We start from the raw sequence: 17,681 nt of genomic DNA on the forward strand, positions 1-17,681 counted from the left end.
AAATGGTTCTCCAATTCAGAAAAAAAAGTGATTTTCCTAGTATATAAAGTAAACAAACTTGAATGTCTATAGGAAACATTTAAAATTGCAAACATATGTGTGTTTAGAAGCAGTTTCGTAGGGGACAAAAGTCCCCTACGAAACAGTACTCAAATTATGAAAAAAATATCATTTTAAGGAGTATTTAAGATTGCACTTTTTGTTTACAAACAGGTCTATAATAGAGGTATTCAAAATAACTCTTGAAATTAAATTTTAGACAAGTTGATTTTCCATTTTTTTTTAGGTCTGAAATATACGCTTTTTAATTGAAAAACGCCCATATACGTCCCATTCTGGGACGGCTATGGCACAGGAAGTGGTAGTTGGTTCCATGGTATGATTGCTCGTGGGAAGATTGTAAAAGTAAACATTCGCTTATTTTACAATCCTAGTAATACTGTCACGTTGTAATATTTTTCTTTTTTATCCTTTATATTTATTTATGCATTTCCTCCCATAATTAAATGATAAAATAGTGATTTCACTAAAACTTTCTATGTATTTATACATTGCTTTCTTTCATGCCTGCCAGCTTTACAAAATCACCATGGGGTTTTGTGCACAAGATGTTTCCTATTGTCCTACAAAATCTTCAAGGGGGGCTACAAATGTATTTTATAACATTGTTTAATTTTAATTATAATCAGTCATTCCCAAAAAATGGGTACAATTACAAAATTTCAGTGTCGCCGGCAAATAGCCACAAAATGCCAGCTTAACATATGTCACAGATAATCTTTTTTGTGTTCTAAGTGATTAATATGTATACTAAAATAAAATTATATTCTTTTGTGATGTATATCGTAAATATATTTGTGTGATTTTCTATTCAATATACGGAAATCACACGAATTCCGAATGTCGCCAAGAAAAACTCCAAATATCGGTGTGAATTAAAATACTTTATTTCATCTAAATCATGATTAGATTTGCTTTTTTTATTTGACACTATATTGATTTTTATCCACAAAAATATTTTAGAATCAAAAGTTATAATATACACTTTGATTTACCCATTAAACCAATGTCGCCGATAAACGTATAACCTACCGTAACGTATCTTTAGGTACAGTCAAAACATATTTATATGATTGGAAATCATGCCCAATGTGACTTTAAGCAAAGTTGATACATCAAATTTTAAAATCCTGCCTTTAACTTTTATTGCAATGAAACGAAAAATATAAAAAAATCTTCTCCTTCTCTTTTTTTTCGATTGTCGCATATAAGAATCCAACCTACGTAACGCGTATTTTGGAACGCACTAACCAAGAACAAATCAAAATGATGATTATTTCATTGAAAGCACACATAAAGCTTCTCAATAATCAGTTTTGAGAAAGCAACTCAACAATATTGTTACATATTTCCATGTATAATGTAAATAAAACTAACCTCCGTTTAAATAACCTCCGTGACGCAGTTATTTACAGTTAAGTTGTCAGACTTTTTTATCAGTATCAGCGGCTGCCGACACTGCCGAAAGTCATTTTTGTAGCAGACATCATTTATTATAAAGAAAACAGACAAACAAAATACAGATTTTGAGAAAAAAAAATGTTGTTTTGAGAAAGGTAGGTTAACTTGTTTTTTCCCTATTATGTGAGCAACATTATAACGTTTAATAAACGTTATATCAGCCATTTTCTTAGATTTAAAATAGTCTACAACACAACTTGTGTAATTACGACGACAATCATAACTTTAACAGAGGTTTATGGCAAACATTTTCAAGATTATTTAGGACTCATCAATGTAACGGAGGTTATGCAAATAAAAAAAATCTAAAGATGCATGTAAACACGATCATACCAATTGAAATTCTTGTACATTGTTATAGATACCAAATCAGTTCATCAATTATCACTAATAAAAATCAAAAGGTGATGTCAATCATAGACGACATCATTGATTAACGTTACGGAGGATAGAAATTTAAGGAAAAAAAGTTTTTTTTCTCTAACGGGACTTTACTCTTTTTAGATAACGATTTACTAAGAAAAATGTTAAATTCTGTTGTCTTGTTTGTCATTTAATTCCAATATTTACATTCATTTATATGTTTGCTGTTGGTAAGAACTGGAATTGTCCGTTATGGAGGTTTTAAATGTCGTTACGGAGGATAGAAATTTTCGAAATGAAACTATTTTGACTCCAAAACTTCATAGTTGAGTATAATACATACATTATGGTGTGAAGGAAGATGACATTATCTGTATAGAGCTAATGAAATTAAGTTGAACAGTATTCGGTTTAGGTAAAACATATTTTTGAGTGAAAGTCCATAAATCGTTACGGAGATTTTGACAAGAACAAGTCTATTTGACTAAAAGAAACATATAACTTGATAGAAAACAGTTTTTTAGTTTGTAATGTCAATAAATTGTTTAGAAAAGCTAGCATTAAAGAGTTAAGTGTTACTATGTATCAGCATTCAGATACTGGTTTGATATCAACCTCCGTAACAAAGATGGGGGTGGGGATTAATACAAGCATAAAAAATACATACAAGTGATTCAAAACATAAATCATAGGGTTTTTCCTTGAAAGCTGTATTATGAAACTAAAATATTATACAGCATAACATTTCATTAGTTTAAATTTATTACTAAATAAGTTGTGAAAACTACTTATTTGAATTATTTTTTAAACACTATATTAATTCAGACCTTACATTTGGTATTTGCTTTCAATATATACAGAATAATACGTATAAATCAGTTTGCTATGGTGGTAAATGTAACCCATTTCACATGAGCCTGGATTTAAATCTTGTGTTTTTCTCTAATGCAATTTTTAAGATGACTTTATACAACACTAACCTCCGATACGTTCATACTTACCTTGTCTTACAAAAAATGCTAAAACTAGAAAACAACTAAAATGGTGTAAGTAAAAATTAAAAAAATGACAGACTAGATATAGACACAGAAGAAAACAACACTCTCTCTCTGCTCAGTTGAAATTTATTTTTTAACAGTGTCTACATTCGAATTGTACCCATTTTTTGGGAATGACTGTAATGTTATTTTTCTGCTTCTTCATAATTTTACAAACCTATACCTAGCCATCGTAAAATTGATTTCTTTGAATTGTGGACAAAATTGCTCTTTAAAAAAATCCATATGGGAGCTTGCATGGGGAAGATTCCTTGCAAATAGTGACAGTAACTTGGCAGGTGTGTGCTTTTAAAAGTTTGACAAATTGATCGGTTTAATTAACGAATGATATTCGAACGCACAACAAAATTTCAAATTCCCGCGGAATTTTTGTTATCTAAATCTTTAGAGCGTTTTGTATATTGTATTTTCATCAGGAAAACTTGTGAACATTTTTGTCACCGATTCTGGTTGCCGAGTGACTCCGAACGCACTTCAGCTCGCTTGCAAAATATAAACAAACCTGTGAAATGACAGAATAAACAATAACCAGATACTTAACACACAGCTTCAGCATGCTATTTTAATAAAAAGCTGCATAGCAAAGAGACACCAAGCAAGGAAATAACTTGTAGGCATAAAATAATATTATGAAAACCGACTTGCGTGACTATCATAACAAAGCAAAGCAAGTAGATTAGACCTGTCAGGCTTGTTCTTTTGTGTAAATTATATGCGATTTATGAAAACACAAACATGATATGACCTACTGAGCGTTCCATTGCCAATAAAGCTAAATCCTACAAAAAAAGCAGCAAACAAAACAATAGTAATATATTTACTCTATAAACAGGTTGAGACCAGTCACAAATATTGGTTATAAAAATCCAATTGGGGTACTATAATATTCCATAAGGGATATATATATTCTGTGCTAGAACAGAAGGTTATTGTTGCATCCTTTTAAAATGTACATGTATCATGCAGGGCTGCCAAGTCTCACACATTTAGCGTGAGACTCGCACATGTTCATGCTTTTTTGGTGGCATTTTCCTTTGATCTATTGTTTTTCTCTTTGATCTTTTCAATTTTGGCCAAATCTCACGCATTTGCTTCATGAAAAGTTGGTAGAACTGATCATGTGTATTATATTGTTGATGCTTGCAAGTCCTAGTCCGAGATTACTCTGTCCTCCAACGACAGTTTTGCTAGACAAGCTTGGGCCATGGGAAAACAGATGTTGAACGTCAGAGTAATCTGGGACTAGCAAGTTTGTGACATCTCTGGATTTCCAATTTAATGGTGACGTCATGCAAAAATACCAGATATTAATATAATTTGAAGAATATCACATGCTTATTTTGATGTTTTATTAAAACCAGGTAAAAGTTTCAGTCTTGTTGTTGAAGATATTTTTACCATAATAGTTGTACCCTATTGAAGACCAAATTGACCCCTCAATTATTTATGGCTTTCGTGTTGATCAGGCCTCAAGTTTTTTTTTGCTAAAGTCGATCTGGCCCCATATTTAATGTATACAAATATTTATATAAATAAATTTAAGGAACAATTTCAAATTGTAATTATACATATATATAATAAATAAATGCTTATGAATTTTATAATAATATATAAAGGTGAGTGGTAAAAAAGTCTTATATTTAAATATTTTTAATTTTCATTACAAAAATAAAAGTTTTAGCAAAGTTTACTAAATCTATTAAGATAAAGGACAGCCGTATCAACTTCTTAAGTCTGTTCACTTTTTTATATGTTTGATGTATATATAATCTCATACATGTGACAGAGTTGTCAAGCCACAACTGGAGATTTGGACATTTTCAGCTGGAGTTTGGGCCTCATAACTGGAGATATATTTAAGACCTTTTTATCGACATACGCAAGATTTTTTCGTGTGTGTTTAAACTGCATATCTTCCTGTCTTGTTAAAAAAAAACAATGATTCCCTACCTTCAAACACCTGCATAGCCATTTTTACTTAGTAAAATAGAAGATAAGGGGGAGGTTCAAATATTTATTCATCATATATAGTTCAAAGATAAAGTGATCAGCCATCATACATAGTTGGCATAAAGTACCTCTGCTTTAGCCACATTGTCAACTTTAGTACCACTACTGAACATGTTTGTAACAGAAGGTGTTGAATTGATAGAGTTGTGGGCTTTCTGGTGGGTAGCTGTCTCCATATTTTTGGTCAAGTAATTAGGGCCCCATAGTCAGCTTTGCATGAAGTGTAGTAAGCATGGTCTTGACCCTTGGCACTGGACTTGCACCATTTTTAAATTTGGCTAGATACTGTGTCTTCTTTAATATTATGCTGGGGTACATGTATTTGGTGATAACATAAAACAGTTTGTATTTTGTCAAATTATATAAGACAAACACACTTATATAGGTATTCCATTGGCCTAGATAGAAGACAAGCCATAAATATCATATTTGAGTTGATTTTATTGTCTTTGAGGTTCAGTATAAACTAAGTCTGTTCCATGTTTTCAACAGCATCAAAATTTATTAAAGTCGATGTTTATCACAACTGTTCCATTGTCAGTATCACTTTTAATCATCCAGACATGTATATTTAACTAGTTAGTTGATTACTATGTAAATGCCAATCATCTTTTATTGTTGTATATACAGTCTAATCCTTAACACCTTCATTGATTACTCAAGGCTATTTACCTATTTACCTTTTTGACACAAATTCCATTACAGGAAACTTCCGTTTTTCTCAGACTTTTTCCCTGTTCGTATTTATTTTGTAAACAGAAATGTCTACTGAAATTTTTTTCGAGATTGACGTTTTCAAAAAGCGGAAGATTTCAAATTTTAACGGGAAGGACGGAGGAGGGTCTGAAAAGCGGAAGATTTTAACTCCCGCTGGAAGAATCACATGTATGTAATCTTAGGAAAAATGGATACTGTCTAAAAATGTTGTTAACTTATATTTTGTAGATATTAGTCAGTAGTGAATATTCTTATCATGCTTATGTGAGATAAGTGTTTCCCAGACATATATAATGACTTATTTAATATTTGATATGATTTCTAGCTTTAGGTTGCAGTCAGTAAAGATACAAAGATGTATGATCTAGGAGAACTGTACAAGGTGTCAAGTACAGACAAGGTGAAGGATGCTGAACGTCATCTCAAGAAAGAATTGGAGGAGCTCAGAAATGAAATGGAAGAAAATCATATGGCCTTTCAGCTACCAACACGATCTATTAGGTATTAAAATGTCTTAAACAAAAAGTCGTATAATAATAATAACTTTTCATTTTATTGATTATTAGTTTAAACAATATGGCCATGCTTGTTTTTCACAATTTGAGAATGGATTATTTATAAAATATCAGTTAAAAAGTAGATACATGTACTTGGTTATTTAGATGTGATACTTTAAATATGGAAATTTCACACATGAGTTATTTTCCTGATTATGTTAAATACAAGGATGCTTGAAAAATAATGATATGAAGACATGGTATATGTAAATTTTGTACCTGAAAATATGTCTGAAGTAATGCTTTTTTTAGTTATTTTGATATAAAGATTAAGATTTATTTACAAATAACAGTTTATTTACTTTTCTGTATAGTGTTATGTGGTGTATAAAATTAAACATAATTTTTCCCATATGTTTTGTAGTTCTGTGCCAATGCCTAGAGATGTGGAATATTTCAAGCAAGAAAGACAAAGAATCATTACTAGGTCAAAAGAGGTAATGAATTTATTTTAACTTCTAGAATTGGATTTACATATATACATAGGTCTTTTTGTTTGATTGATAGGGTTGAATGCCATTTTCTTTCTGAGTATGAACAGTGGCCTTTGTCAAATTCAAATGTATACTTTACTTACAGAACTTATAGTGCAACCTGACAGCAACCCAAGGAAATTTATAAAAAGAAAAAGACATATATATAGATAAGTCAACATAGGACAACATCAAATAATTTTCATAATCATGATAATAGACAAGATATTTGATGAAAAGTTATGTCATTTTTTACACAGCATTTAATACATGAGTTTAGTACCTAAGCTTTGATTTGTCATAAGAGAAACTTGAATATGAACAATGTAAACATATTAGCAAGTGGCAATTTAATTAAATCCATACAAGTAAGAGAAAAGTATACACTTTGCAATAAAAAAAAGGACTATAGAGCTCAGCTGATAGTAGAACTTATTTCTCAAAATATGTATTGAATGTTTTTTTTTATCTTTATTTTCAACAAGGTGAGCCAAGCCAAACCATTGAAAATGCAGTCAGAATTGATGGTAGAAGAAATGATGAATGCTGAAGAATTTGAATATGCACCAAAAGGTTTACCTATGTTGTTACACCAGGTAATATTTTTAGTACACTAAAAGAATTGTAACTTTAGTAGGGTGTAGGAGCCATGACAAAAGCATGATTAAAGCTTTTAATAACCCTATGAAATCACAAAAAAAAAAATCAACATTCAAGTCAATAGAATTACATTTTTATGCTACAACCAAGTTATATGAAAAGTGTCATTTTTTTATATGCATTTTTGTGACTTTGTCATTGAAAGAATGTGCTGCCTTGAATGTTGCATTTTATTGGGAAATATAAATATAATTTTGGAATGCATTGTAATTGTCTGCCAATTAAGTCACAGATTTTTGTGAAACAAACATGAAATGTTCTTATTAGATTAAAAGAATTACCTATGTCTATACATTGGTGAGATTATTATAATTAATGGTTATGTGTTGTCATAGAAAGTGAAAAGTAATGTCTTTAAAAGTTAACTGTTCTCTGTTTTTCTTCAGCATTTTTTAGAGAGAATGCAGCAGCTGATCCAATGTAAATATTCACACATGTTAAGATGGAAGAGATTCTGTGAACATAGTAGTTCTATAGAGACTTTATATCCTCTTTATACAAAGAGATTATCGTAAGTTATAATCAGAAGGTAAAAAATAATCTAACAATGAGTGTTCCATTTTACTTGATTCCGCAATGTTTTTTTTCTATATCTTTAATTATTTCAGGGGTAATGTTTAACCACTGTCTGTTCTTTCATTTTTCCAACCTTCTTAAGGGATGTGGTTTGCTTGGAAAAAAACTCCCACTGTTTTCAAGCAAGAAATTGCATATTATTGGATGATAATAATTTGGAGATAATCATGATTTTTGTCGAGCCTGCAACTTTTGTTGCAGAAAGCTCGACATAGGGATAGTGATCCGGCGGCGGCGGCGGTGTTAGCTCACTTCTTAAAAGCTTTATATTTCAGAAGGTGGAAGACCTGGATGCTTCATACTTTGTATATAGATGCTTCATGTTACGAAGTTTCCGTCAGTCACATGTCCAATGTCCTTGACCTCATTTTCATGGTTCAGTGACCACTTGAAAAAAAAGTTCAAATTTTTTGTAATGTTGAATTCTCTCTTATTATAAGTAATAGGATAACTATATTTGGTATGTGCGTACCTTGCAAGGTCCTCATGTCTGTCAGACAGTTTTCACTTGACCTCGACCTCATTTCATGGATCAGTGATCAAGGTTAAGTTTTGGTGGTCAAGTCCATATCTCAGATACTATAAGCAATAGGGCTAGTATATTCGGTGTATGGAAGGACTGTAAGGTGTACATGTCCAACTGGCAGGTGTCATCTGACCTTGACCTCATTTTCATGGTTCAGTGGTTATAGTTAAATTTTTGTGTTTTTGTCTGTTTTCTCATACTATATGCATTAGGTCTACTATATTTGTTGTATGGAATGATGGTAAGGTGTACATGTCTAGCGGGCAGATGTCATGTGACCTTGACCTCATTTTCATGGTTCAGTGGTCAAAGTTAAGTTTTTGAGTTTTGGTCTTTTTATCTAATACTGTATGCCATAGGTCAACTATATTTGGTGTATGGAAATATTTTATGATTTTTATGTCAGTCGCGCTGGTTTTATTTGACGGTGACCTCATTTTCACGGTTCATTGCACAGTGTTAAGTTTTTGTGTTTGGTCTATTTTTCTTAAACTATAAGTAATGGGTCAACTATATATGTTGTATAGAAGCATTGTTAGCTGTACATGTCTGCCTGGCATGGTTCATCTGACCTTGACCTCATTTTCAAGGTTCATTGGTCTTTGTTTAGTTATCTTGGTTAATGTTAAGTTTATGAGACAGTTGTAATAAAACTAAGCTTTATACTTAGGACTATCAACATAATATCAATGATTAGTATAGAAGGCGAGACATTTCAGCGTGTGCACTCTTGTTTAAAGTAAAAGAGTCATTATTCAAATACTAATGACACAGCAAAACAACAATAAACTGCATAAAAAGATAAACATTTAAAAGTGACTTACATCTGAAAGCCTTAACAAATATCTAACACATTACATCATTTTGTTTAAATTAAAAAAAAAGGTTATATTTTTATGTTTCAGACAAATTGTGACTGAGTATAACGACTGTGTAGACAGAGCACAAAGACTGAGCGAAGCAAAGGAGTCCATGCTGTGTGGAGGAGATGGGGGAATTATGTGTGTCAAGATGGAAGACATGTTGATCTTTTTACGATGGCTAGTGTGTCATTTACACTCACTTAGAACAGTTCATCATTATCTTAGGGTATGTTAGATCAGTGATATTGTTTGCCTCAAATAACAGCCGAAATTCGGCTTTTTCCCCTAGAGAAAATTCCCAATTACTGAAAAAAATGGCTTAAAATTCCTCCCAAAAAGTTTTATATTTTCCCAATACAGTGATGGCATTGGTAGTAATGTTTGTAAATATCGTATTCATGTTATTATTTTGATATTAGAAAGCATTTTTGAGATCCGGTTTTCTGATCAGAATCATAATGGTGTTTGTAACACATGTAGTTTTCAATGCATTAAGTACCATCATTGCTTCTGTTTCTTTCCCCTCTCCGAAAAGTATCTTTCAGGTTGAAAATGTCTGACAACCAAAATATACATGGAAAAACAGTGCAAAAAGACAGCAAAGGTCAGCAAAAAATCGGAGATGTGTTCAGAATAAAATATACAAATTTCCCAATTTCAATAAAAAATATGCATTTTTCCCAATAAAAAACAGTAGAGGTAGTTTTGAAAAAAGACAACAATATCACTGTAGATTTTATTTGATTTTTGTTGTTTTAACGCCACTTTAAAGCACCGCATTTAGGCTATTTCGTGGGGGCTAGTTTTTATGGTGGAGGAAGGCAGAGTATCTGGAGAAAACCACAGACTCCCGATAGGAAAAGTATCCTAGTCAATTAAGATTGAAGTCTAGTGCAATCGCATTATCCGAGTTCAAACTCACAACCCCAGTGTTGACTGGCTAGTGATTACAGTAGTAACTACTTAGACCACTTGGCCACGGAGGTTCCCGGGTATGTTAGAATAACAAGTTGATCTTTTTATGATGGCTTAGTGTGTCTTTTACACTCACTTAGAACTATTCATCCTTATCTCAGGGTATGTTGTAATTTTGTATGCATTTTAACTGATTCTAACCAGTTGGATATTTAAGATAAACTGCATGTTGATTAAATTTGTTTCATGTAATTTTCCTCCATTTACATTTCTGAGCATTGCAATGGGATATTTATCTAATTGCAACATTTAAAAAAATGATACATGTACAGAAAAAATTTGTTCCAAATTTTTAAATTTGGGTCTTTAAAATAAATACATCTATAAAGTAAGGAAATCTTGAAAAATAAATCACAGCACAGTACGCTAGAAAGGAAGGAAGGTGAAAGATTTTATCTGCTAAAATAAATTTGTTTATGATAATTGTTACTTTTTGATACAGATATTAAAATGGATTGCAGTACAGTATAAAGCTGAAACAGCCCCACCAGAGAAACACAAAGATGATGAGGTATCATAAATATTAAACTTTACAGCTGTCTGAATAACATTTAGTTTCTTACAAAATAGAACTTCCTGGAAGAATTCATTGCTAGAAAAAATATATACCTGCACTGGTACCTCTGATTGCGTGTTTAAGTTAAGGAAATGTCAAAATTACTTTGCAGAAAGAAGCAATTAAAAAAATACCATAAAAAAAGGGTAAAACATCCGAAATTCTATCAAGCAATCATTTCATTTTTTGTCTCGCTTGATGGAGTCAAAAAGCAAGACATAGATATGCTGTTTCTAGCGGCGGCGACGGCGTCAACAAAGTATTAGTTTGTGATTAGGTCTAGTTTATGGTGAACCACTAGTGGTAAGTCAAAGATATTTGGTATGCAGTTGTATAAGTATTGGCACATCTTATTACCATGGAGATTATTTTACCCCGCCCCCTCAGTTATGGTCTATTGACTTTTGCTTAGTTTTCATGTATGAGTTTGTGATTAGGTCAGTTTATGGGGAACCACTAGTGGTAAAGTAATGATAATTGGTATGCAGTTGTATAAGCATCAGCATATCTCATTTTCATGGAGATTATTTGGCCCTGCCCCCTCATTCATGGTCTATTGACTTTGAAATTTTGCTTAGTTTACATGTATAAGTTTTTTTTAGGTTTGTTTAAAGAGAACTACTTATGATACGTCAATGGTATTTGGTATGCAGTTGTATATATATATTAGCATTGTCACATCTCATTTTCATGGAGATTGTTTAGCCATGTACCTCCAGTCATAGTTCATTGACTTTGAATATTTGCTAAACTTACATGTTAAAGTGTTGCTATTTTTTATTTCAACATTTGCATTATCGAGATTACAAAAAAGCGAGACATCTCTGTGATAACAGTTTATTTATGCTTTGTAACTGGTCAATCAAAAAGAAAAAAGGTTAAAAGTATCATTGCTCACTGATGAGTTGCATGATAATTGATTAGTTGATTTTTGAGGTTAACACCACTTCAGCACTATTGACTATTTTGTGGCAGTCCATTTTTATTGGTAGAGGAGCCAGAGGTCCAAGAGAGAATCACTGGCATTCAGCAGGTAAACTAGCAATCAAAGTAATTAAGATTATAATTTTTTGCACTTTCCACATGCCAAGTTTAAACTCACAACATGAGTGTTGACAGGCTGGTGACACAGAAGATGATTTACTTAAATCACAGAGGTTCCTGAAGAAATATAGAACTGATATTTATTTTTAAACAGTGTATGCACTAAATTTTCATCTATTCATATTCTTTTGATTATTTATTTAAGGAGGAAGAAACCCAAGCATCAAAGATGGCTTCATGGTATCAAGATGATTCTATAGGACTTTTTCAGAGGCCTAAGTCAGGTGGTGCCTCTCGTCCTACTTCTGCCACCACTGCACGAACCAATACACCTGTGCCACAGCCACCACCAATCAATGCCAACCTTCTAACAACCACCCCACTTCCTACATCAGCCTTTACTTATGCTGCCGCTGCTTCAGGTATGCATGTCCTTGAATTTAACCTTTGTCATAGATTTACCAACCTATAATTTCTCTTGTACTTATTTGCATTTAGTAACACTAAACCTTTGAATTACAACTGATTAGATATAAAAAAAAAAAAGAAAAGAAGATGTGGTATGATTGCCAATGAGACAACTCTTCACAAGAGACCAAAATGACACAGCAATTAATAACTATAGGTCACTGTCAGGCCTTTAACAATGAGCAAAGCCCATACCGCATACTCAGCTATAAAAGACCCCGAAATGACAATGTAAAACAATTCAAACGAGAAAATTAAGGGCCTTATTATGTACTAAAAATGAACAAAAAACAAATATGTAACACACAAACAAATGACAACCTCTGAATTTCAGGCTCCTGACTTGGGACAGGCACATACATACATAATGTGGTGGGTGTAAACATGTTAGCGGGATCCCAACCCTCCCCCTAACCTGGGACAGCGGTTAAACAGCACAACATAAGAATAAACTATAAAAATCAGTTTAAAAAGGCTTAACTCATCAGATGGACAAAAATACAAATGGATGTGGCATGGTACTTGTACATACCAAGAACCTTAATCTGAAAATATATACCTCTTGATTTTTTTCCCCATTAATGATGTCTTTTGTAAATTTTGGTTGGTATAACAGATAACCTCAACATTTAGGGGGACCTCAAGCAACCGCAATCAATCAAACAACATATAGGTGGGAAACTTGGATACTAAAAGGTTCTTTGAAAAACGAAATATGTTTAAACTTATAAAATCATTTTGATACTTTATTTGCAAACAGTTTAAAATGATTACTATTCTAGGTGGTGGTTTAGCTATGGATGAAACAACTTTAGGTTTACCATTGACAGTAGTAGATTACCAAAACCTCAAACCACATATCAGTTATTTACTCAATTTATATGGAATCAATTATGTAAGTAGAAATGTAATAAACTTATTCTTATACATTTGTATTCTTAAATATCTTTATAGATTGCCTTGTGGTCTTGATTTACAGTGAAACCTGATTAAACCAAACATGTTCTTAATTCCAATGGTTTTAAATATTATGCATTGTGAACTTGATTAAATGGAAAATTCGGCGAAAACCTAAAAGTCCCAGAAAGGTTCAGTTTAGTTTAGTTTCTATGTAATAAGTGAATGAAATCTTATCAAAAAGAAGATAGGATCATGAATATTAAAAAAAAAAATCAATTTGCAGGATTGGTTTTATGGTCATTCATTATGTATTTGTAATCAAGAGCAGGTCTGGTCATATGTCAGTAATTGTTTTAATATAAGTTTAAAAAAAAAAGTATTAATTAATTGACTGATATAGGGGTCCTTGCTTCTCCTCCAAAACGTTCCTTGAACAATTAAGTGCATCATTTGCTTTCAAGTCTTGAGTCCCTAGTGAAATACATAGGCCTCATGGTGACAGAGTAATCAAAAACTATGTAAAGAGTTGTAATTTTCATTTTGAATATACCAATACATGCATCATTAAAAGAAACATAATTTAAGTATTTACGCATTTTGTGTATGATTTTCTAAATATTTTTACAGGATCTAGAGAAAATAGATAACTCAAGTGATGAAATGGAATTATATGCTGCCATTGGTCGAAAGTTTAGGACAGTTTTTATGAGACAAGAACATATGAAGACTTTTAAAGCTTATGACAGACTAGAGGTATTGTCAATAATTTTTTTCCATAAAAGACGAACTGAAATAACACTCATACTTGTACAGTTGTGATCATGCAACTTGTAAGTTCTATTAGAATTTTGACCAGAGCTATTTAAGCATGCATTGGTTTTTGAAATAAATGTTGCTTTCCACCTGAATTGTGTAGACTTTATAAAATATGAAATCAGTAATGCTGGCAGTAGATGAAGGAAGTATATATGCCAATCAATACTTCACTTTGAATAATTGGTTCTATTTTTAACTACATGTATTTGCAAATTGTAAAATATTAAGCAATTCCTATAATATTCTACTTATGCAAAGAAGCTCTGTAAAACATTTTTAACATATATTATCATTGTCAGGTTGGTCAAGAAAATTGGGGTTCAGATTCATCAACTCATGCATTAAGGAAGGACTCAAACTGGTTACCTTATGTAAAACTGAAACCAGAGAATGATCCAACTCAACAGAAAAAATGGACCATTCTTAGGCAGAAGAGAAACATAGACCCCCTTCTGAAAATGCAGGCTCATTTCATACATGTCTCTGATTCTGAGGTAAATAGTGTTGGTTAAAATATTATTTTGAATCATGTAACAGTTATCATGGTTATGTAATGCCTTTATTAGAGCGATTTATTATTTCTTGATGTATTATATTTATAACAACTGATAATTGATACTTTGTGTGTGTTTTGTTTTCATTTTATCTCTTTCAATTTAGGAAAGCTATTAGTAGCATGTGAAGTGATTTTATAGTGTCATTTTGAACATTTTAAAAAAAATCAAAATACTTCCAATTTTATATTCATTGAATGACAATGGCAAATTTTATATTCATTGAATGACAATGGCAAATGACCTATCAATAAATATATTGCAATAAGTGTTTTTTTTTTTACATCTATCTGATTTTAATTTATTTTTATGCCCCACCTACGATAGTAGAGGGGCATTATGTTCTCTGGTCTGTTCGTCCGTTTGTTTGTCCTTCCATCGGTTCGTCCCACTTCAGGTTAAAGTTTTTGGTCAAGGTAGTTTTTGATGAAGTTAAAGTCCAATGAACTTGAAACTCAGCACACATGTGTCCTATGATATGATCTTTCTAATTTTAATCCCAAATTAGTGTTTTGACCCCAATTTCACGGTTCACTGAATATAGAAAATGATAGTGCAAATTTCAGGTTAAAATTTTTGGTCAAGACAGTTTTTGATGAAGTTGAAGTCCAATCAACTTGAAACTTAGTATTCATGTTCCCTGTGATATGATCTTTCTAATTTAATTGCCAAATTAGAGTTTTTACCCCAATTTCACAGTCCACTTAACACAGAAAATGATAGTGCGAGTGGGGCATCCATTGTACTATGGACACATTCTTGTTATAGAATATTATAAGCATATGTAAAGAATACATTTTTTCCTCATATGAAAATTCTTTACACTGTTGATAAAAAAAGTTAGCTATGTTATTCTTTTTTTATATTCATAGCTATATTAAACTCTTATGCTTAAAGATATTTTGTTTATAGAGAGTCCAGGATACTTTACGAGACCATGCTGTAGCAGTGATGAATCCTCCTACCATTAGAGCATCCAGGGTCCAGTCTAATCGTACTAACTATGACACAACAGCTATTTGGAAGAAGATCTATGCCAACCCACAGTTGTATGACTAGTAGGTTGAGGTTTATGTGTTTATCACTCTTACATGTATTAGAATTACTCAAATGTAATTTTGCTGAAATTTAATTCTTATATTACATATTCAAGACTGATTAAACTTAATGAATTTTATTTGAGATTTACTGAATAAAGGAGACATTTTTGCACCGCTATGAAAGCACTTGTACAGCAGAGTGGAGAAAACATTTACTGCAATCAGTTGTTCATATGTTTACAACTTTTTGTACTAAATATATTGTAACAAAAGTAAACATTTGAAATCATCATGTAGAGTATTTTAATCTTGCGTGATTTTGAATCTATTCTACAGTTTTACACTTGACCTTTCAGTGATGACAATGCAGATAACATTTCTCTAGAAGATTATGAGGATGCTGAGATCGAAAAGGTAGATCTAAAGAAAACAAAGAAGAGAAAGGATAGTTATGATTTTGTACAGTCATCACAAATGCATGGTAATTAGAAAAAAATATGTATTTTTTCATAAAATCTTCATATCATTGATAAAAGCATGAAATTGCTTAAGATGCTCATATTGATGAACATTTTTATCTCCCATGAAGTTAATATGATTAATTTATTATTACAGAAAGCAGTTTTATATACAGCTAAATAAATAAATGAAAATTGAGGGTATTACTGGATAATATGATTTTATGATATAGCAAGATAATCCATATACATTTTTGGTCTTTTGTATTTCATGCTTTTCATCATGATATTAAAATGCATGACATTGGACATGGTGCATGTTAATTGCATGTTATTGCATGAATGTATACATATTGTTTTATTTGACTTTGACCCAGTCTATAGATTATTTTTTTATCATTTGATTACTAGTATCGCCTTACCTCTTATTACTATAAAGCTGAAGCATTTAATGTTTGTGCATAAAATTATTTTTTTTCTTAGAAATTTAAAAAATGTATGTTGTGTCTTGTTTCAAGAAACAAGTTTAGACATTTTATTTATTTCTGCAGGAATAACAGTAAACAATTTTAATTGGATTTTTATGATATACCAAACTTTTCATGTTTTCTTGACCCAACATTTTATGCTTTATTGTCCCTACATTATGCTTTATGGATCCAACACTTTGATATTTTCTTTTACCCTCATCATTGCTTAAAAAATATGTGATTTTGATTTCTACAGTGAAGTATAAACTTAAATCCTCCTTTAACTGTCTGAACAGGTTTGACCATTAGCATTAAAATTGGCAAGATAGAGAAATTATTATTTATGTATTGTTGAAGGCCATACAGTGACCTATAATTGCTTACATCCTATTCATTGTAATTCTTTTAGGTAGTTGTCTTATTGGCAATTATACCACTTCTCCTTATTTTATATTCATGTCATGAAGGACCTACCAACCTCCATACTTTGAACTCTAACAATTTAACCTATAATATTTGATGTATATGTTTTTCGTTTGAAGGCGAAGGTGAGTAATATCTATGCACATAAAGGATTAGCAGAAACTTGTCTGAATAGCTAGACTTTTAGTGGGTTATTATAAAGTGCTAAACTATATGAATACTAAAGGGATTATTTATTAACATACACAATATAAAATCATATGCATTCTTATATAAACATATTATATTCTCAAATTTAATTGTCTCGTGGGGAAAACTTTTCTATCATATTTAATGCAATGATATAACTTAATATATATATATATATATATATATATCTAATCCAAACTGACTATATAAACTTAATAAATCTATTCTTAAACAATTAATGCAGAACTACAACTTTACCAAATTTCATCAAAGTTAGTGTAATCGTAATGTACAAATTTCAAAGTCAGAGGACAGAGGTTAAAGGTTGAATTGAGGTTTAGCATCCAGGTAAAAATGTTGTCAGCATGGCAGTTAGGTCTACCTTGTTTATACTTTGAATACCTTATCTTTGAAAGCAGAGAGTGTCTCCTTATTTTAAAGGTCAAAGTCAAGGTCAAGCTGCA

The 17,681-nt window shown here is 31.4% G+C and overlaps 1 protein-coding gene across 3 annotated transcripts in view; it reads left to right on the forward strand.

Annotated features, from left to right (window-relative positions):
* The first annotated feature begins 3,380 nt into the window (after positions 1-3,380).
* Positions 3,381-17,681, forward strand: part of LOC143085614 (uncharacterized) — a 71,441-nt gene continuing 57,140 nt past the window's right edge. For 2 of the 3 annotated variants that reach the window (XM_076262078.1, XM_076262093.1), the window contains exons 1-13: positions 3,381-3,552; positions 5,995-6,170; positions 6,591-6,663; positions 7,185-7,295; positions 7,746-7,870; positions 9,367-9,550; positions 10,742-10,810; positions 12,105-12,321; positions 13,150-13,262; positions 13,895-14,020; positions 14,383-14,577; positions 15,550-15,695; positions 16,034-16,158. In XM_076262078.1, the coding sequence (XP_076118193.1) occupies positions 6,025-6,170; positions 6,591-6,663; positions 7,185-7,295; positions 7,746-7,870; positions 9,367-9,550; positions 10,742-10,810; positions 12,105-12,321; positions 13,150-13,262; positions 13,895-14,020; positions 14,383-14,577; positions 15,550-15,695; positions 16,034-16,158 (1,630 nt within the window). In that variant the 5' untranslated portion in view covers positions 3,381-3,552; positions 5,995-6,024. Of the gene's footprint in view, positions 3,610-5,994; positions 6,171-6,590; positions 6,664-7,184; positions 7,296-7,745; positions 7,871-9,366; positions 9,551-10,741; positions 10,811-12,104; positions 12,322-13,149; positions 13,263-13,894; positions 14,021-14,382; positions 14,578-15,549; positions 15,696-16,033; positions 16,159-17,681 lie in introns of all 3 variants that reach the window. The other variant, XM_076262084.1, reaches the window with a different exon arrangement.

This window comes from Mytilus galloprovincialis, chromosome 1 (genome assembly GCF_965363235.1).
Source record: "Mytilus galloprovincialis chromosome 1, xbMytGall1.hap1.1, whole genome shotgun sequence".
NCBI lineage: Eukaryota > Metazoa > Mollusca > Bivalvia > Mytilida > Mytilidae > Mytilus > Mytilus galloprovincialis.